Source organism: Danio aesculapii, chromosome 6 (genome assembly GCF_903798145.1).
Source record: "Danio aesculapii chromosome 6, fDanAes4.1, whole genome shotgun sequence".
NCBI classification, from domain to species: domain Eukaryota; kingdom Metazoa; phylum Chordata; class Actinopteri; order Cypriniformes; family Danionidae; genus Danio; species Danio aesculapii.
In genome coordinates, this window is record NC_079440.1 from 23,091,229 (window position 1) to 23,113,645 (window position 22,417).

At 34.9% G+C, this 22,417-nt stretch overlaps 1 protein-coding gene across 1 annotated transcript in view; it reads right to left on the reverse strand.

Annotated features, from left to right (window-relative positions):
- Positions 1–362: 362 nt before the first annotated feature.
- Positions 363–22,417, reverse strand: part of LOC130230664 (uncharacterized) — a 277,339-nt gene continuing 255,284 nt past the window's right edge. Inside the window, exon 5 of the mRNA XM_056459793.1 lies at positions 363–1,068. Coding sequence (XP_056315768.1) covers positions 798–1,068 — 271 coding nt within the window. The 3' untranslated portion in view covers positions 363–797. The remainder of the gene's footprint in view (positions 1,069–22,417) is intronic.

Consider the following 22,417-nt stretch of genomic DNA (forward strand, 5'->3'; position numbering starts at 1 on the left):
CTAGAGAGAATTTGATCAAGATTTAATGAGAAACTGAAGTATGAAGTAATGTGAAAAAAATAATTGATCCATATAGGCGAAAATGACAAACTGCAAGCTGTGGGTGTTTATATCAGTTTTAGATCTTTTAAACACAAACTTTGTCACTATTTTGGAGCACACTAGCTTTTAGATATACTTAAAACTAACATACTGATACTAACATCTAACCTAGGACCTTGAAATGACCTGAGCGTGAGTAAACACCACATTTACATTTTTTGGGTGAACAGTTTTTCCTGGAAATGTCATATACTGTATGAAATTTTTGATATTATTACACCTAAAAAAATATTAGAGAAAAAAAGAAGCACTACAAAAAATAAAACAAGAAATTTATTACTTAAAAAAAGCACAAACATTTACTTGGTGAAAAATTCTTCTGCATTAGGATTGTATCAGCACTGTTTCCGAAAGACCTTGACAAATGGTCTCAGAAGTTCTGAAAATCCTTTGAAAAAGTCAGGCCATAAAAAAGTGACATGTGCAATGAATTATATAAAACTATTACATGGCCAAAGTGCTTTGATATATATTGATGTAGAAAATTGATAAAGCCTTACACCAACTCAACAGTACCGATTAAACACTGTTTTGATCACACCATCAAAATCCAACCAAGGGCAATAGAGCGTCCATACATTTTCAACCCAGAGTGGCATCATCCATTTCAGATTTTTTTCTCTCTTTTTTTTTTTTTGGTGTTAACACTGGGTTTCGTCTGCTGAAACTCTGCCAATGTCTGCAGCAGGACCTTTCTAGACATTTAAATAAGTCAGTGGGATTTGTACGCTTGCTGCACCACAGGTCTCTTTCCCTGTGGTCATATTTAACAGTGGCAGGTCGGATCCTCTCCTCTCAGCGGTTTCTCTGTCCTGCCAATGCTGTGAATCCTGACATTTGACCCCCGGCGTGGGGCACTGTTTCAGACTGGCATGAGCTTCATGATCTTCAGATTGACGAGGCAGGACCCTGAAGGAGTCTTGCTTTGCCTGCTGGAGTCGGTGGCTGAAGTAACTGTACAAACACCTTTGGGGAAAAAAAAAAAAACAAGTGTGAAGAGAAACAAGTGTGTCAGTGAGTGGAGAAGGATTGCATTCTACAGTTGGATTTGACAAGGTTACAAGATATCAGCAAAGCAAGCATCATATTTCAACTTTAAAGGTTTAATATAATTTTTATAGAATGTTTAGATTTTTAAAATTATTTTATTACGCTACCCTTGACCACAAAACCACACTGAAAAGTTAGGTGGTTGTAAACAATTTATTTGGGCTGAATTTAAACAAATTAAGTTGAACATTACTAAATTTAATTTGTTTGTTTAGGTTCAACACATATAAACTGTTTGCAACAATTTTGCAGACATCATTTTTTTCAGTTCAGTGTAGTATCAGTTTTTGATTATATCACCTGAAAGCTTAACTGAAAAAAAAAAAAATAAATCAACATGTTGAGAAAATTGCCTTCAAGTTTGTCAAATTTTTGTACAATTGATATGTGTTTTGATATATGTACAGTAGGAAATTTAGAAAATATATTCATGGAACATGATAATTACATAATATACAATGCTTTTTTGCCATAAAAGCAAAACGTAAGTATAAATAGGTTTGACCCATATTTTTGGCTATTGACAAAATATATACCCATGCTACATAAGACGTGCTCTTTTTATTTTATTTTATTTTATTTTAATTTGTTTATTATTTTATTTTATTTTATTAAATTTTATTTATTTATTTTTTAAATCTACGTACATTCATTTGGTAACAAACACAGTAAAAAGTGTAATTTTGTGACATATTATTACAAAAAAAAAAGTGTTTTTTTTTAAATGTCAGTTAGTCCTCTTGATAAAACTTATTAGCTTATTTTTTTCAGCTTTCAAGGTCATGTGATCCATAAAAAAGTCTTCTAATAACTATTTGTCTTTAATCAATGCTGAAAAAATGCAGCATTTATTGCTAATAGAAATACATTATTTATCTTTAGTGTCAATTATATGGATTTAATGAATCCTTAATAAAAGTATTACGCTCTAAACAAATTAATAAACATTCACTCAGTTATTTTATTAACATGACATACTGTCTCTTATAATACTTCTTCATCTAATAATTATCTTTATGTTAATGTTTGTTCAATTATATTCATTTCGATATTTAATAGTTACATTATAATCAAAAAGCTGTTCACGTGTTTATTGTTTATCAATTCATTCACTGTGAACTAACATCCGCAAACAATTAACAACTGCATTTTCATTTTTTAACATTAACAATGATTAGTAAACACTGTAAAACACCCGTTTTTCACGTTTAGTTCATGCTAACCAATGCTTTAACTAATGATGACAAATCAGACACTCCTTTTTCCTCAGATAAATATGCTCTAAAATGAAGAACATAAAATGGTGATTTGTAGCACTATACTGGTGGTTTGTTACAATTTGTCGCATAAAATTAAAACAGGGGTCTGTTTAGTTAAAGGTGTTTAAAACTCAACCGTGTCTACTGCAGTCGCAATGACACTGAAACAAAAGTTGACAATTATACTAACTGTATGAAGTCAAAGGCAGAATGAACACGGCTCTTTTAATATATGGCTCTTTCAGTAATTGGTCTTGCATGTTTAATCAACCTTCATCTCATTATTACCCAATTTGCCTCCCCACTTTCTTACGGGTCCTACGGGAGCACTGAGAAATCCTCTTGAGATCCATAAATGACCAGATATGTCTTTCGCCATCATTTATTCTCTGCTTTTTTTTTTTTTTTACCTCAGGCATATTGAATTTACCCTAGCAATCGTCTTCAAAAGACACATTGTGGACCTCTAAGTGAAATATCACCCAAACTGTCACTCGTTTAAATAGCTGCATAATTACAGAAACAGTTTAGAAAGTGTTGAAGAGAGATAATAGAAAAGGTAGCAAAGCTGAAAGAATCTGCTCTGAACACCTTCAAAGTGAGACACACATTTATGAGGTGATATCAAAGTGCCAATTACTACAGTGCTTGGATGACTAACGTTACCCTGCTATCTCAAATATTTGAAAGTGCTATAATTTAATATTACGTGCTAGAGTGATTCTTTCACCTGACACTTTTTTTCTTTTTTTTTCTTTTCAAATCTGTCGGATCAAGATGAACTTTTCTTAACTTATTTTGATTATGTAAAAAGTAATATATTCATAATTACAAAAACAGTTTAAAAAAATCACAACTGTTTAGTTTGTATTATTAAATTCATCCTCAGTATCTATCTTTAAAAAAAAATTCTGAAATTTTTCAATTAATGAATTGAATGTTATAAAGAAATTGTAATAAATTAGTAATTATATACTTGAAGAATTCAGATGCAAAAACCTCTAAGTGCCATCTTTTCTATATATATATACAAATATTTTTGTTTAGTCATTTTACCTTAAAGGGATTGCAAGGAACCCGTTTTTTTGCCACAAAAGTGGATTTACTGAGCATATACATGGGAGCTTGTGATAAATACTCATTTTAGAACTGCGTCGCTGTAAGTAAAATCAAATGAAATAAAATAAAACATTAAATAAAATTTTATATTAAATTAAATTAAACATAAATTAAAAACAAAACAAAATATAGTTAAATAAAATTAAATTCCTTATAATTTAAATAAATTCAACTTTAAAAATTTTATTAAATTAAACTTTAAATTAAAAACTAAATTAAATAAAACTAAATTAAACTAAATAAAAAAATATTAAACTTTTAAAATGAAATTATATAAAATAAAATTTAACTTTAAATTAAAAATTCAATTAAAAAATATATTAAAAAATAATTAAATTAAACTTTAAAACTAATTAAATGACATAATAAAAAAAACTAAATAAAATAAAATATTATCTTGGGTAAATATTCATAAGAAGTATAACATTTAATTTCTACAGCAAATGTTAATACAATTTCAACAAAAATTAAAATAACACTATAAAGTTACACATGCTGCATAGGCTCCACAAGTCAAAAAGTCCCAAAATAATATCTGATGTCTCAAGGGTGTCAACAACTAAAAAACACCGTAAGAAGCATTGAGAGATTCATCTGAACAGTCACTCAGCTCAACAATCAAGGGCCTCTTCATCTGAAGAGCAGGGCCACTCACATGTTGCCAGGCAACGTCAAAGAAGAGTCACAATCCAGAAGAGTCATTTAGACACGATCACTCCCAGGTTACACTGCACTTCAAAAGCTCTGATAAAGTGTTTACTTCATCTCAAAATGTAATTAATGGAGTGTCAATTTGTTTTTCCATCACTCTTGACCCCGGAAAACATCATCATTGCATTAGAATCTCTCTCCCTTTCTCTCTTTCTCTCTCTGTCTCTCTCTCTTTTTTTTTTCCCGAGCCCAGCCGCTGAGTAATGAAATTCACAAATGGCTAAACACATTTGAATAGAATCTACAGATGTCAAATCATAATTAGCACTCATTAATTCACCCTGGCGAAATGAGATAAAATATGTTGTCACGTTTGAACGTCCGTCTGTGGATGTTTGTCCTTTAAAAAGGCGACGCTGAAGCTCAGGAGCGAAACTTTAATTGTTTCACACATTCTTGTTGAGAAGTACAAACTTTGCAGCCAATAAATAATCCGAATCGCAGACCAAATCAAGCGTTCTTCCAAACTCATTTTCAAGGCCAGTTATTTGAGAGTTATCTGGTCCGATCGCACAATCCCGTAATGCAGGTCTATGGGGACAAAGGAGAGCTCTATTCTCACTGAATTGAAAAACACATTTCTTGTTCTTAACGGTAACTAAGCTGTCAACAGATAAGGAAGTTCACAGTATCGCCTCCCTGGTAATCCATCTCGCGATCGCTCCCCTTGTATTTTCTTTCTAAACAGCTTGGAAATATGGTTTGAGGCCTTTGCCAAATGTCACTCCAAATGCTTCCTCCAAATGCTCCCACAATGAAAGATTTCAAATTGCAGAGTGGAAACTGGAGCACACAGAAGGAGCAAAGGAACACAGTGTTGCTATATGCAAATACCCACTATGTCCGTCTTGTCACTTTTAACCCAGCATGAAGCCTGTTGTTCTCTTTCCCTGAAAATAGTTACTAGTTTGTTGTTCCTGTTTTCTCAACTGCTTCCATATAGTAAATGTGCGGTCTCACAGTATTTGAACAATTCTCACTATTAATTAATAAACCACTGTAATAAACCACTTACAATAAACGACTCAAAACTTTTATTTATCTGTTTAGTTTGTAGTAATTGGGTTTAGGTACAGTAATAGGTAGGATGAAGGATACAGAAGAAGACAATGCAGAATATGCACATTATGTAAAGAGCCTCTATTTTAATAATAGGCAGGTAATAAGCAAGGCCATACAGAATCCGCAGACTGTTTTTGCTATTTCTGTGCAAAATGTAAAAAAAAAAAATACTTGTGTGTGTGTGTGTGTGTAGTGCATTTATGTGGAATGATTTTGAGAGTTAAGTAAAACTTAACACATGAAAAACAAACTTTAGATTTGTATTAAAGTTTTACAATATAAATCCAATTATGGCCCTTTTCCACAGAGTGATATGGTATGGTACAGTTCGGTACGCTTCTATGGCCGTTTCCACTGTCAAAAGATACCAAAAAGTGAACTGTACCACACCACTTTATGGGTACCCTTTCAAAAAGTTACAAAGGACAACAAAATGGTCCCAAAAGGCGGAGCCAGATGCGCAGCTGAACGCTATTGGTTTACAGAGATACATCACTATCTCACGGCAGAAGAATGAAAACAAAGGAAGCGCCATTTTTAAGTACACAGCTGAGATATTACACCGCAATAATATATACATGTAATAACAAGCCATGGTCGTTCAGAGCTCAAACTCATCTTGATGAACAGCCAGAAAGCCAAGAAGAAGAGCAGAATCTACAAAGTTGTTTACAAAGCCGTCTAAAACGTGAGCAGTTTCACTTTCTCGCGTGTGCTTGCCGCACATCTAGAATTAAAATAATGAACTTTTTGAGCTGATGATAATAACGCGCGCATGATTATTAAAGTACTTCTGACATCCGATCCTTTCCGAGTCGGACAAATGCAAGAGTGACAAGCAAAAAAACAAAAACAAAGGAGAAGCTGGAAAAAACAAAGGAGCTAATGATTCTTTCAGCAACCTAAAACATGAATAAATTGCATTTTTACTATTATCATCATCTTTTGGACTATTATGAACTCGGAATGACGGAAATACTTTCTAACAAGAGGTTGCATGTGCTGGTTAAGATTAAAGGTGCACATGAGAGGTTTGCCCTGACCGTGGGCTATATGTTGCGTGTTGTTTTTGAAGCTAAATAAGGACTAAATGTATGCTGTGTGTAATTTGTCTGTAATTGGTGACATATTGGAGACTGTAAGGGGCTGTATATGTTCATATATGTTACTGACCTGTACCGTACCGTACTCTACAACTTAGCAGAATCAGGCCATTATAATCCAATTAGAACCAATTGCATGGGTGTGGTCATACAGATTAATCAATGAAATAGTTGTAACAAAAATAAAAAAGAAAATGCATTTTTACCTATATTAAGAGTAACCCTTTACAATCGGATTGTATTAATCAATGTTAGTTAATGTATTAACTAACATAAGCAAGCAACATCTCTTACAGAAATTATTTATCTTTGTTAACATTAGTTAATGAAAATTTAGTTGTTCAATGTTAGTTCATGTTAACTCACAGTGGATTAACTTATATTAACAAGAAAGAAATTGGATTTTAATAATGCATTGGTAAATTATAAACTATTATTAATAAATGCTGTACAAGTTTTGATCATTATTAGTTAAATTCATTAACTAATAATAACCAATGAAACCTTATTTTAAAGTGTTTACACGTTGTGTTGCACCTTATGTAAATTGTAAATAAGAAGTGTTAATCTTACCAATTTGAATATTCAGTAAACTTCACTGAAAACAAAAGAGCTCATATGTGACTACATTAGCATCAACCAGGAGAGAAAGGCATGAAGTCCAACATTAAAGGAAAGACTATTTCTTAATTATAATTAGAGGTATAATTAATTATAATACTATATTTAGAGGTTGATTACTTTTAATAACAACAGTAATGTACATTTTGCAAAACAACCCAAATTATTGAAACTATATTATAGAATGGACATGTTGAAGGCTTGATTCTGATTGTTTGATAAATGTTCTAAGGTGCGAAATTATTTTCTAGTAAATGCAAAAATGTAGTTCATTATACATTACTCATCCATTATGACTTGTAAGCTGAACAATTTTCATTATTTCAGTGGTTGTTCCCAGAAAACACAGAGTGTTTCTCTATTGTTAATATCTGGCTCCTGTTTGATTTTTTTTAAAGAACCAATTAGGGGATTATATTGTGTTTAGGTTTAATTTCATAGCATTTATTTTATGAAATAGCATTCATAAAATAACATTAGGCATGGGCTATTTGAACACAATAGATTTTATTTTGAGAAACATTTAAAATATTTTGGAACAGTAAACACTTTTCTGCTGGAGATACTGCTGTCTTTAAAAACTTGAATAAAAAATTGTTCACATACCTTAGGAACGATATAGCAGAACATTTTGGCGGTTTTAAAACCTTGACTTTTCCAAACCATGGTATACCCTGAAAACGGTTACTGTCCCATGCCTAAATAACATTGCTACAATGTTGCAGGGAGGTACATTTTGATAGCAGGGTTATTTATATTTGTTAATGAATGTAAAAAAAAAAAAAAACATATGTAAAGTTAGTTAGACCTGGTAGAGTTGGAAGAAAATGAAAATAAAGGTGTGTGTCATTTTGTATATTAGATGCCACCCTATCAAATATAATGCCTTAAAAGTAATTTATTCAGATAAACAACATCAATCCCCCCTGCTTGCATCCCATCCCTGAAGCAGACACACACACACACACAAACACGCACACACACACTCAATCTGACATCAACCCTCCCCCTCTCAAAACCACAAATGCTCACCGCATTATCTGTCAATGCTGATTAAATAATGTAATTAATGACTTAATTAACATTTCTATAATCTATTTTAATAAATCTCAGGCGGCGTAATGAGCGCTTGTAACCTCGGGGCTGCAAGTCTGAAAATGTGCAGCGTTTTCCTGTGTGACAGTGAGGCGGTGGGTCTGAAAGCGGGGCATATGAGCAGAGCTCAAGGCCAGTGTCAGACTTGCTGTCTGTGTGAGATGAGAAACCTGTGGCAGAGGCTGTCCTCACTCATCACGGCTGACGCGCAGGCTTCATGTGAGGTAAAACCAGCATCATCCCAGCTCAAATGCTATTATTGTGATTTTGGTGTAATGTTTTCTGAGTTTATCTAAAATGGTTGTGCTGAATTAGTTGTTTTTTCTTCTGTGGAGGACTGACAAGTTGTCAAAAACCACTACCATACATGAACAGCTGACGTCAAACATTCTGTACAAATGCATTTCAAACAGATCTGGAATGACTTTATTTTGAAATTAATGAAGTGTGCACACAAGTGTATGTCTGTATGTTTGTCTACACTGATAAAAAGGCAATGCTGAGTCTGTTGAAGTTTACGTTGTTTTACATGCATGCTTTACTTTTATTCTTTTATTTAAAAAAATGTATAGTGCAAGTTATTTATTGCCCTCCTCACCCCCAACAAAATAAAATATTTAAAACAAAATAAAGTAAAATTAAATAAGATAATGCTTTACATCAGGCTATCAATAAGCCTTTTTAGGCTTTATTCTGCGATAACAACTGCCTGGAAGTAATTTGTCCAATTTATTACACAGATACCTGCCAAAAAACGTGAAAAAATGACGTGAAACATTGTTCTCTGTCATATTTTAATGGTAAATTCATTAATTAAATGCTTGTAATTAAAAGTTCATAGAAACATAAATGGCTGAACCTACATATTATTAAGTCACAAGATTGTGCCAAACAGTCAAAGGCAGCGGAGTGATGTGTATAAATATGGATTTGAATGTATTCACTTAACGGTCAAGATAATTCTAAGTACCACTATGAGCAACACAGACTCGTTGTGAATAGGTAGCCCTGTATACATTTTTATGCAACAGTTCTGTCTGGTTCTTGAATCTGATTGGCTGATAGCCATGTGATATTCTGCCAGTAACAGCACTTGTACCATCTTTTAACCCTTCACCTTTGTTTATTACTCCGCCCACATACAGTAACAAGCAGAGGACACTCTACAGTTTGACAAATATTCCTGCTGTTGGGCAACTTAATGTACTTTTCAGGCTTTTTCAGTTGAGAATGTAGTTGTTTAGATTGCAACTATGCAGTTTATTTATAAGGATAGTGCCTGTTTTAAAATATTTATCATTTCTGAGAGACACCGCATTGGTGGCCAAAGACGGTTGACGTTGTCTATCCACAAGATGGCGACAGTACCTCATAATGAGCCCTTAGAAGACTAAAACAGCATAATTTATAACTACAGCTGATCGAATCTTTATTATACTGGTAAGTGATATTCTAAGTCAATCTCTCTGTTGCATGTTGTAGTGCTGTATTTATACCATATAATTTTAGTGTGTTGAGTGTGAGATGGGACTCCCATATCAGGAATGTGTGTTGTGTTGGCAGAAGGAAAGAAGAAATGCCCGCATGTGTTTAGTGTTTTTCCTTATCGCGAACACAAAAGCAATCTGCTAGTGATTGCGCTGCTTTTTTCAGGGTTAATTATTGTGATGTCCCGATTGCAACAGAGAAATACTGTAGACTGTAATCGACTGTAATACTGTATGAAGATATCTCTATAGACGGATGGCATTTCATGTCACATTCACCCTTATAATCTTAAAATGTCAGCAAAATCACCTGTTTTGTCATCATTTTAGACATTATGCTAGAGAATCATTCAAATATTATCTCTAAAGTGAAGTTAGTGAATTAGTAGCGGCTTCTGGTGTTCTGACGTCAGCTGCAGATGTCAATGAAGGGGTGAAGAAAGTAGTTCCTAATACAAAAGGGTTTTTAGACTTTCCGTGTTTGATTTTCTTTTATTCTTATTTGATTATGCCGTCGGATTGTTGTATAAACGCAATATCACACTCGCAGCAGTGGCTGTATGGCTGTATATCAGCACTGGTGGGACACAACGCACACCTCCCCCCAGTGCTGATTTACAGCCATATTGCACTGCTGCGAGTGTGATATTGCGTTTATACAACAATCCGACGGCATAATCAAATAAGAATAAAAGAAAATCAAACACGGAAAGTCTAAAAATCCTTTTGTATTAGGAACTACTTTCTTCACCCCTTCATTGACATCTGCAGCTGACGTCAGAACAGCAGAAGCCGCTACTAATTCACTAACGTCACTTTAGAGATAATATTTGAATGATTCTCTAGCATAATGTCTAAAATGATGACAAAACAGGTGATTTTGCTGACATTTTAAGATTATAAGGGTGAATGTGACATGAAATGCCATCCGTCTATAGAGATATCTACTCGTTACTCGTGTGATATTGCTCATCTATAGAGTGCAAATTATGTAGCCAGAAATATGTATGGTTGCATTTCATCTTTAAAATAAACACTTTTAAAAGATGATATGACGTCACCGCCAACTTTTGTTTCTTTTCGAGCTTTACCACTGTTACCAGTTTGCCCAGTGGCTTGTTGCGTACATCGGCGGACTTGAGATGCAGAGAGGAGTTGACCTTAATGATGAGGTTTGAGTCCAGTGAAGAACAGTTCCAGAAAGCAAGTAAAACAAAAGGAAAAAAATAAAATAAACAAGTATATAACAGGGTGAGAATGTGTTAAGATCTGAAAATGTCATAAAATAGGGCTTTCTTTTTCTGTATTGCTTTTGAAAACACAGTCAGTTGGGTTTACTGTAAGGCAGTGGGGGGTCATTAGGTGCTTTTGAAAACATTATCGGTTGGGTTTAGGGAAATGGGTGGGTGAGGTTATCGTTTGTTAGTCAGTCAGTCAGTCAATCAGTCAACCGACAGTGGCTTCTTTACGTAAGAAGAGCAGGTGCGAATGGCACTCGCAAGAGAAATTTGAGATCTCAAAAAGCATACACAGTGGGCTCTGATGGATTTGTTAAAATAAAAACTGCAAAAATTGTACCTCCTTGGACGTATTTAGCACTCTCCAGAAATTTATATAGGGGTACGTACCCATCAGAGGTGTATTCCTAAAAAAATAGGTGGTGTACTATTACCCACCCAATCCAATTTTTAAAAGTAGGCATATATATATATATACACACACACACTGTACAGCTGTGGTTTGCTGACTAACTAAAAAACTAGTTCAGGAGCGGGATTCCGCTGTTTTTATATCAAATTTAAAGTGGACTGAGGCGATCATTTAGTAGTGTACAGGTCATCGCAAAGGTGTTAGGGGGGCTGAATGGAAATATAGGAGGGCTAAAGCGACACCCATGCTGTTTTACAATTTTACTTGAACGTTTCAGCGAGACTTCATTCAGCTGATTTATTGTGATCGTTGCATGTTCTTCCTGCGTGGGTTTCCTCTGGGTGCTCCTGTTTCCCCCACAGTCCAAAGACATGTGGTACAGGTGAATTGGGTAGGCTAAACTGTCCGTAGTGTATGAGTGTGAATGAGTGAATGAAATATGTGTGAATGAAAGATGAACTGTTTGAATATTGTAAGTGTGTCTCTGTGGCACAATTTAAACATTACTCATATAAGAATCCCAAACAACCATTATTGCACATTTTCAACCAATGGCCGTTTGAACCTGAAAGTTTGAAAGTCATTTACACTATAGTTGACAATAGTGACAAAAGCTCAAATTTCACCTTTTAGCTAAGGGTTTCTAGAACTAACAAATTACTTTTGCAGTAATTGATTTCTTCTAGCATTGCTTTTTTTCTTGAAGACAGATGGAGTTTCACAGAATGAAAAAAGGTTTGGAAAAGCCTCAGCCCCTTCAACCGGACCCTGACCATAACCCTGAGTAATTGGTGGTGATAAAGATCTGACTCTACTTGTTCACAGCCTGAGGACTCACAAGAACCTTATTGTTTATCACTGAGTGCTGCCTGAACCTAACAGACCATCAGCAAATGCATTACAATTACAGGCCCTACTTAAACAACATGTAGATACAGTGCAATGCAGTCTGTGTTTGTTCAGTTTTATGAGGTGGAATTTAATCATCCAGATCACAGGGCATCACACAAATGGGCTTTATTACTTGTTGCTAGATTTAAAGATCAAATAGATGGAGCGGACTCAAGCCTGGGGTGAGTCTGTATCAGTTAAAAAACAAAAGCATCAAATGACCTTTGTTATTCAGAAAGGCTACGACACCGATGGTCCCAGACAAAAGATTACAGTAGATCATTCTGTACCTGGATAGAAGTGTGAGGGTCAAACAATCCACATGTAATGTTTCTAAAAATGCCCTCAATTTCCTGATGTCTTGAATGTCAGTGCAATTTTACTCTGCCTTGGGACAAAACATACATACTACCGTTACACCCCCCTACATTAATAAGCTATTGTGATAAATAAATAAGTAGATTCCTAAAACGAGTTGAACATAACAAGGAAAGGTCAGGAGACATGCAGGGAAGAGGGAGTTTTTTTTCCTCTTTTGTTTTCCTAAACGGTTGTCTCCGAGCACTTTTCCAAAGGTTAAGATGACAGAAAGCTCAGATGAGACGCTGAGGGGGAGTAGGAGGAGCTGGTCCCTGAGCGGAGCCTCCAGTCCCCCAAGGGTCCTCGCTGAGTGAGACGCACCCTGACAGTAGGCAGCAGGACACTGGCACACCACGGGCAGCATGGGCACCATGGGGCAAATCCCCTTCTCTATGCTCACACACACACACACACACACACACACACACACACACACACACACACACACACACAAACATACGCATGCATACACTCACACATGCACATACACATACCTACCAAATGTACACTGATGAATGAATGAATGATTGAATGAATGAATGAATGAACGAATGAACGAATGAACAAACAAACGAACGACTGAACGAACGAACGAACATACGAACAAACAAACAAATGAACGAATGAATGAATAAATGAATGAATTATTGTGGAATTATTGCACACGTAAAGTGATTATGTGGCTACTATGCAATGGCTGTTAGACCTCAGGTGTGCATTATGTTCTAATAATCCACACTGTAAAAAAAACAGCAGCTGTGGTTGCCAGAATTTTACCATTAAAAATATGTTAGGAACATAAAATAAATTTCTACATTTTATGGTAAATTATTTCATAAATCATGTTTTCATAAATTTTGTCATTTGACATTTTAACATCTTCGCCCAACATAGCTTTGTTTCGACAAAAAACACAACCATAAGCATGTGTGGATGAGAAAGTCATTTGATGAACCAATGCTCATATTAAACAACATTTTCCACAAGCAGAGAAACATATAGAAGTTGCTATATATTGTCATGAACAAAATGACCATTCAATAAGATCAAGCAGGACATAAAGCAGTTTACCATAATTATCAACTTAAAGAAACAGTACACCTTACAGAAATGTTGCATTTCGTGCAATAGCTGATTAAATATTTCCCAAATGATGTTTTCCTTCTGGAGAAAATCATATTTGTTTTAATTCGGCTAGAATAAAAGCTGTTTTATTTTTTTTTTTTAAATCAAATAAAAAAAAATCTGTTATTAGAAATAAGTTATTAAAACTATTATGTTTAGAAATGTGTTGAAAAAATCTGCTCTTCGTTAAACAGAAATTGGGAAAAAAATAAACAGGGGGCTAATAATTCTGACTTCTACTGTAAAGTAGAGGTGTAAACCTACACTGGCCTTGCAGTTCAGTTACGATCATCACGCCATCGATTCCATTCAATTCGATATCTTTGCGCATCTTGGTGCATTTATGCTGCTTTCCATACACAATTTTATATTTTACTTTACAGGACGATAATTATTGTATTTAAAGGTATAAATATAGCCTTTTTATGTTTATTTATTATTTTAATACAATTTTGTCCTTTAACAAACAATCAGAACTGTACCTTTAAAAACTCAAGTACATGCACAAAACAACATGAGCATTTATCGCAAATAAACAAATGTAAATACCCTGCTCGCTTTATGAGCATTGACGAGCGAGTTCTTACATCCCTATGATTGGTCACACGCTCAACAAAAATGGCTATGATTGGCTCTCACGCGTTGGCACTGTTTACTGATGAGTAACAATGATAAATGGCAGAGGCGATCACAGCTGATCCATGATAGACGCAGTGGAAAAAACTCGCTCTGCAGACTCGTGTCTGGATCCAGAGGTAACGCTGTAACATCTGAGAAGAGAAGAAAAGTTATGTCATGCCAGCAGGTCAAAGGGCCACAGTGAGAGAGAGAAATGGAGTTTACTTTCATTTTCTCAATCGCAGTGAAATAAGGGTTTCTGCTGTAACTTCAGTGTCAGTGAAAGACTGTGCAGCAAATGCGCGCAGTGAATTGTGCAGAGTTTCTGCATTTTAAGTAGTTGGAGTGTTTTAATTGCTCGTGCTCGCCTCCCTTGCCACAGTGCCACAGTGGAATGAACCGTCAACTTATCTAGCATATGTTTTACCAACCCAGACTCGTTCTGAAAACATAGTCCAGTGGATGTTTCTGGAGACCGCAAATTATGTAGCCGGAGGTAAGTATGGCTGCATTTCATTTTTTAAGCGAACCTCTTACCTTCGTGTGGAGGGCTTTCCCACCGCAACCAGTTTGTCCGGTTAGCTCATCCTGTACGTCGGTGGACTTTAGACGCAGACAGACGGTCGTTCAACAGCGGCCTCTGGTGGGTTTACGCGAGAACAGCGCGGGCATGAACGGCACTCGCGAGAGACATTTGAGAAGCGAAAAATCGCACACAGCAGCCTCTCGTGGATTCGCGAAAACAAAAACTGCAAAAATACGTACCTCCCGGGATAACATGCAAACTCCACACAGAAATGCCAACTGACCCAGCCGGGGCTCGAACCAGCAACCTTCTTCCTGTAAGGTGATCATACCACCACTGTGCCACTGTGACACTCTATATATATATATATATATTAATAGCTAATAAATATTTTTGATGAATAAATATGCCAGGAAAAAGTTTTTAAAAAGTTTAAGTGTGTTTACTTTTAGACATTATGTTAACCTAAAGTCATTTTGATGAACGTTAACTAATTTAAATTAAATAGCGATTAGTTCTTAGGGGTTAGGGTTTAGTAGAGTAAAGTAATATCTTTGCAAAGCTGTTTATGTAATTTCTTCTTTAGACAATCTACTGGCTATGAGTAAAACAGGAACTACAGATATATTTACCCTCATTAATGTATTAGTAGAATATTGGTTATAGTAGAATAAGTTGATATGTCCAATCCAAAATTGCATAAACTGTTTGACTGTACTACACTTGGATTTGAACTTTGCAAGTGTTAAAACGTTTGTCCTACTGTATATGGTATAAATATGGGTAAAATGAATGAAATCACCATACTGATTGACATTATCACAATGATTTTCCAGTGTCAGTTGCGTCCCTTCACTTCCATTTATAATGAGTCATTTATTCATTTTCACTTCTGATGTCTAGTTCTACTCAGTTGTTTGATGATTAATTATTTGACTGGATTTACATTTGCATACCATAAATGCAGCTCTCTTTAAAAGAGCAAAGTGTCATGGTGAAGTTTGTTATAAATGGAACTGGGTTGTGACCCAAAAAAATAAGTCACAGGACAGCTGCAAAAACAGATAAATCCAAATAATAAAATGCAAATAACCATATAATTGTGTAAAATCATGACAGAGTTATGGGCTTTTAAAATTCATGAGAAAATTCTTATTATTATGTGATAAAGGTGGTACAAATAACTGTGTGATACAAATGTTGTCCAGCATATTTTATGATGTTAATAAAATTTAATGTGCCAATGTTCCCAAAATGTATAGATATTTATGTTTTAAGATTCACCTAACCAAATCAATCAATCAATCAATCAATCAATCTTGTTTATTTATTTGAAAGCCTAAAATATAGGTCTCTATATACACACTGACATGGACATTTAAAAAAAAAAAAAAAGTAATAATATTAATTCTGGGCAACGCGGTGGGTAGGTATAGTGCTGTCACCTCACAGCAAGAAGGTCGCTAGTTCGAGCCTCGGCTGAGTCAGTTGGGGTTTCTGTGTGGAGTTTTCATGTTCTCCCTGCGTTCGCGTGGGTTTCCTCCGGGTGCTCCTGTTTCCCCCGCAGTCTAAAGACATGCGGTTCAGGTGAATAGGGTAGGCTAAATTGTCCGTAGTGTATGTGTGTGAATGAGTGTGTGGATGCTTCCCAGAGATGGGTTGCAGCTGGAATGGCATCCGCTGCGTAAAACAAAAGCTGGATAAGTTGGCGGTTCATTCCACTGTGGTGACCCCAGATTATTAAAGGGACTAAGCCGAAAAGAATGAATTGAATTAATATTAATTTTAAGTATTTTTTTTTTTATTATTAGTACTACTACTACTACTACACATAATATTATTGATAATAACAATTATTATTGCTATTGTTGTTATTATTATTATTATTATTATTATTATTATTATTATTATTACTATGTGATATCTCTAGTCATTAGAATTGAATAATTTGGGACATGTTTCAAACTAAATTTATGTTTCCTTTCCTGTATTTTGGACACATACGGTATAGCATGACTGCAAGTACTCTACAAGTTAACAAATCAATGCATAGTATAAATAAATAAATACACTTTGACCCATCTTGATTCCACTTTATGTACAGTACAGTTGAAGCAAGAATATTATGTATCCAGAACACATTGTACTCTCAGGCAGCAGAAAGATCTGTGGACATTTCAAGTTCCCAAAATAGGTGGTTCTTGCTCCACACAACATTCTTTATGCAAGCTGCACTTAATGAGATGGGATGTCAACTTGTTACACAAGGCTGATCTTACACAAGATATCAGATAGCTTTTTGGTAATAAATAACTCCCATGCAATTATTAAGAGGTGGAATTCGTTATACGAACATGCTACAATTGTCTGCTCATTTGCATAGATTGCACCTGGGGTGCAATGCATCAAAATGGCACTCCTTCTGCCCTGCTGGTAATCACATACATATGCACATGCAGATTTGTGACCACATACTGTATACAAATATGACTACCTTAGACATATCTTACATAGGTTGTTTTAAACAGAAAAGGTACAGCTTTCCTTTTGAAATGCATGTCTGTTTCCTTTTGAATGCCTCTCAATACATTGGCAGAAAACAAAAATACCTATAGTGAGAAGCCTGAAAGAAATCGTTTTGTATGCAGTATGCATTTTTTTATTTACTTCATGAAAAATCTAAGCTATTAAAATGGATTCTTTTCCATTTCCATCTATTTATATGCCACATTTTCTCTTTTATTCTTCATTTTAAATTCACAGACTTTGATGTCTTTGCAGGCGTTTGATTGTCCTTTTGTCTTGATGAAAAAGATATTCTACAAGTTGTGCTTACATATTTATCATGCCTGCTATATGGGTCTAACATTGGAAATGCCTTTTCAGGACACTTTAAATCATATAATTGTATATATGAGAATTTAGTTTGAGTAAAAGATTAGCAGTAATGTGGGCTAATGATTTTAATGACTTTTCTCTTTAATGTTACCACAACCATGACTGACTGAATCAGACTCTATAGGACAGATTATGATCAGATCAGTGATCTTCCATACAACATTTTGTCCCTTGTGGTAAACAAGGACATTATATGGCATAATATTACCAAAAAAATCTGTTTAAGAAAATAAGGCAAGCTGTAGAGCTTTAGCCTGATGCTTCTCTCTAACAATTTAATGTGTTGTTTAAACATAAACCAATTTCCCGTTGTAAAATTACAGCTCATTACTAGTGTGGATAACGACTGGAACAACAGTATAATGGCGCGAGAGCAAATTACCAGCCTAGCCACAATATTAATTACCAGTTCACAAGGCACATTCCTCGCTGAAGACGGAAAAAAGTGTTTAATAAGAAAACCTATGAGCCTTATTTTCTTGATTACAAGCGTCCCTATTTTTATTTCTTTTTTTTTTTCTGAACAATGAAATTAAGAAGGAGGGGGCTGCTGGAACAATTACTGTACATATCGCAAAATTTAATTTCCCTCATTACTCTGAAAAGGCACCCGAGGAGATTTTGTATTTGCCTCACCAGGTTCCACAAATATCATATTAAATGTACACGTTTCGCTGAGTGACTTGACTCAATCGTGGAAGTCAAGCAATCTTATTTTTTCCATTATGGATACAGAGCAGAGTTGATCATGTTTATTTCAGGAGTTTAATGCATTATTTACAAGTCGGATGCTAATAAAAGCAGACTGCTCATTTACTAATGACTTGAAGCACCCGGAGCATTTTTCCAATTACTTATATTAAAACTGAAAAACACTCTTATAAAACCTAGCAGGAGAGAGACAGAGAGAGAGAGAGAGACAGAGGAGGGAGAGAAAGCATGTGTATCCAGTTTTTCGCATTAATTGAAACAGTTCAAAGATTATTTCACTGTATTAAATAGACAAATGTGAAGAAATCGAATACAAATGTGATAAATGAAAGCTTGTCTTCAAATACAGGTCAAATGAACAGCGTTGCTCTGGAGCAACAGGGATAAAGCTGCTTCTTTTCACAAACACCCAGCCTTTCTTTTTACGAATTGTTCATTTCGGATCTTTATAAAGCCATTCAGAATCAGGCAAGAGAGCAGTTGTCATAAGTTAGAAATGAATGTATTTTATGAACCTGTTCTCAGAGGAAAATAACACTTCAGATTAAATTTGTTTTCCTGTCAGTTGATGACAGGACGAGCCCAGCAACTTATTATGGTTCGATCTGAAAATGGGCATAGTCATAAATTACAGCAATTTTTTTTTTTTTTTTCAGTGAAAATAAAAGACATAACAGAAATACAAATAGTGGATAGTCAGATAATCAGACATGAAAAAGCTATTCCCTGTTGTTGGATTATAGATTTGTCACATTTTCTTTAAAACAGAAGGGAAACATGTGAACAGTTTTGTAGCCGTACTGCCTGACTGGTTGAAACATAGATAAAGAATGAGGATTTGTATTATTTTTACAGCTTTTACAGTAATGGGTGCTACTCTCATAGCTTTTATTGACTGTATAGATTTTTCTTTTTTCATTTTTTATTCTTCAAAAGAATAAAACATCAATTTCATCTTTCTCTCTCTCCCCTCTCTCTCACAAGTTTTCAACAGAGAGTAACACAAAGCACTCTCCATTCCGAGTGACTCATTCCTAAAGATCTCAGATAACTTTATGGAAGAAAATTCATTTTCCATTTAACATCTAGCACCACCAACTGTCAAAAGTTACACATGTTTATTTTAATATCCCTTGAGCCGTGAAGAATAAAACCTGTTTTTTAACTGTTACTCCTGTTTGAACTAAAATAAAAGGACACAAAAAAAAAACAAAAAAAAAAAACAGCAAACCAGTTGATCAATTCTTCAGCCGATGGTTGTTCAAATCGATTAGCCAGTGTTCCCGAATAATGCACAGATTTGATGAGGACTATGCCAAAGTGAAAAAAGCAACATGATGTGAAAAAAGCAACATATTTTATTCAGATCAAATTAAGCATTACACAGTTTATTTTTATGAATTTAAAGAAAAGTATTCAGACCAAACTTTATCTTTATTTTGAAAACCTTGATCTGTTTTGGTGCAGTGGATCCTAGTGGACAGAAGTCAGAAGATATCCAATTTTCCTACAGTATGGCAGTCATTTGGATGTAAGCCATTTCGAATTTTAACAAAATCCATTATTATTATTATTATTAATATTATTGTTGTTATTAATTAATTACGAATTGGCAAATATGTTAGAAAACTCTGTACTTGTTTTCAGAATTTGTACAACACCAAACCAGAAGTCGATACAGTTACTTTGACTTTCCTTGCAGACAATATGAACACAAAATATTTCATGTTTTGTCTAGTCAACATTCCAAAACAACTAGCAACTTAGGGCTAGTAATCAAGTAAAATGGTTAAATGATGTGATTTGAAACAGGTGATGTCAACAGGTGATTGCAATTATTATTTGGTATAAAAGCAGCATTCAAGAAAATTATTGTCCTTCAAGAGCAAACATGGGCCGAGGATCACCAGTCAGATCAGACAAGAGCCCAAGCCTAAGCTGAACTACCATGATCTCTGATCCCTGCGGCACTGCATCAAGAATCGTCACTCATCTATAAGTGATATCACCACATGAGTTAGGAGCTACTTTGTCAAACCTTTGTGAAGTACTACATCCACAAATGCCAGTTAAACTGTACTGTGGCAAAATGAAGCCCTATGTTAACAGTGTCCAGAAGTGACATCAACTTCTCTGGGTATCTGGGATGGACCACCACATAGTGGAAACATGTACTGTGATCAGATGAATCAATATTTCAGGTTATTTTGGGAGAAATAGCCACCATCTGCTCCAGAAAATGCAAAATGTGACAACGAACAGTGTATTATTGCCCAACTTAAAGGGTACCTTTTTCAAGTTTTAAGATACAGTAAGTATTTTGTGCTTCCAGAACAGTGTCTGTTAAGTTTAGCTAAAAATACCCATCAAATTATTTATTATAATACTGAGAATAATGGAATTTTCTCTCAGCACATTGTACCTGTTTTTGTTGCCTGGGCCTTTAATGCGAATGAGCTAGTTCTTCCCGCTCACCGTTCCCATGTGCCTGTCAGAGCCACAGAGATCTCTCCCTATGGCTGTGATGTGTTGCATCAGATAAACAGCACAGTAACAGAGATGAAGGAAGCAGATCTCATGTAATGTTTGTGAGAAATACTTTCCCAATGATTATTTTATGTATTTGGAGTTAATTCAAACCTTTCTGCAACGATGAGTCACACACAATGTTATTACAAAGTTCACGCACACACATGCGCACACACACACAGTGTGCAGGTTTAACTTTGCACTGTTTTGCATGGCAACTGTGACAGGATACATGTTAATATCCACTGCTGTATGGATATCTGTTGTGTTAATTTACAAAATAAATCTGATTTAACGTCCACAAACCAGAATTGAATCATCTTCTTTTATAATTGTACTGATATGCAGCTGTAGTGATGAATTGCATAGCGATTTTACTGTCCTTACTTTATTACAAACATGCACTGTTTTAAAAATGTTTTAAACGTATACAACTCATTCTTGAGGTGCTGCTGATCACAGAGAGCTGAACAGATATTTTAATCCCAGTTGCTTTGTGCACGTCCTGTCTTGTTGATATGATCATATGCATTACTACGGAGACATGTTAATATGTGGCTGTCAATCAATTCGGTAGGCAGAAAAACCAAACTCCTACATCATGTTGCGGTGGGGCTCAAAATGGGAGGGATGTGGATCCTATTTTAACGGCAGGAAATAAAAAAAGAGAGACATATTCTGTTTTCTGTTTATGACTGAGGACACACTATACCTACAGACAGTTCTGTCCAGACAGCCTCCAGAAGATGATTTTCATCATAGGTGCCTATTAAGACTTATTTGCAAGATGAATGGAACAAAAGTACACCTGAAACACTTCATCACTTCATCATACACCCAGCAGAATAAGGTGCACGACGTGTTTGCCTCGAAGTGTTGCTATTTTCAGACCAACGCAACCCTAATTTTCCTGTTTTTCGCCACAATGTTTAAATTGTAAATTCATTTGCGCCACTTTGTGCACTCATGGGTGTCAAAAGAGGAGGTGTGTTAAGGTGCATTATTGGCATGTTGCTATTTTGAACTAATGTTAGTTGTGCGCCTTGCTTACACATTGCTTAAGACACTCAGGATGTAGAGCAATACACAAATATCTTTACAAATGAAAAAGAATTAAAGGAATAAAATATTACAAAAGTTATTACGCTCTACATAAATATAAAAACCATGGCCTCCATGCCTTCATCTCGGGGGGCTTTTTCAGTTTATTCACGTCAACTTGTTTTTGCATGATGGTATTATTATTATTATTATTATTATTATTATTATTATTATTATTATTAGCAGTATCATTTATTATATGCATATTTATATTTGTTTTATTAAAAACAAGCTTATCCACCTGTCAGGTTTTGGACAATATAGGGAATAGGACGTGTATTTGGATATAACTCAGTTTTTTTGACCACACTTGATTTTCTCATTCCAGCTGGCTAGATCTTCTTTACCATGTAAGCTGCTAATTCTACCTATTTTAATTGGTAAAGATTTTTTTTCATT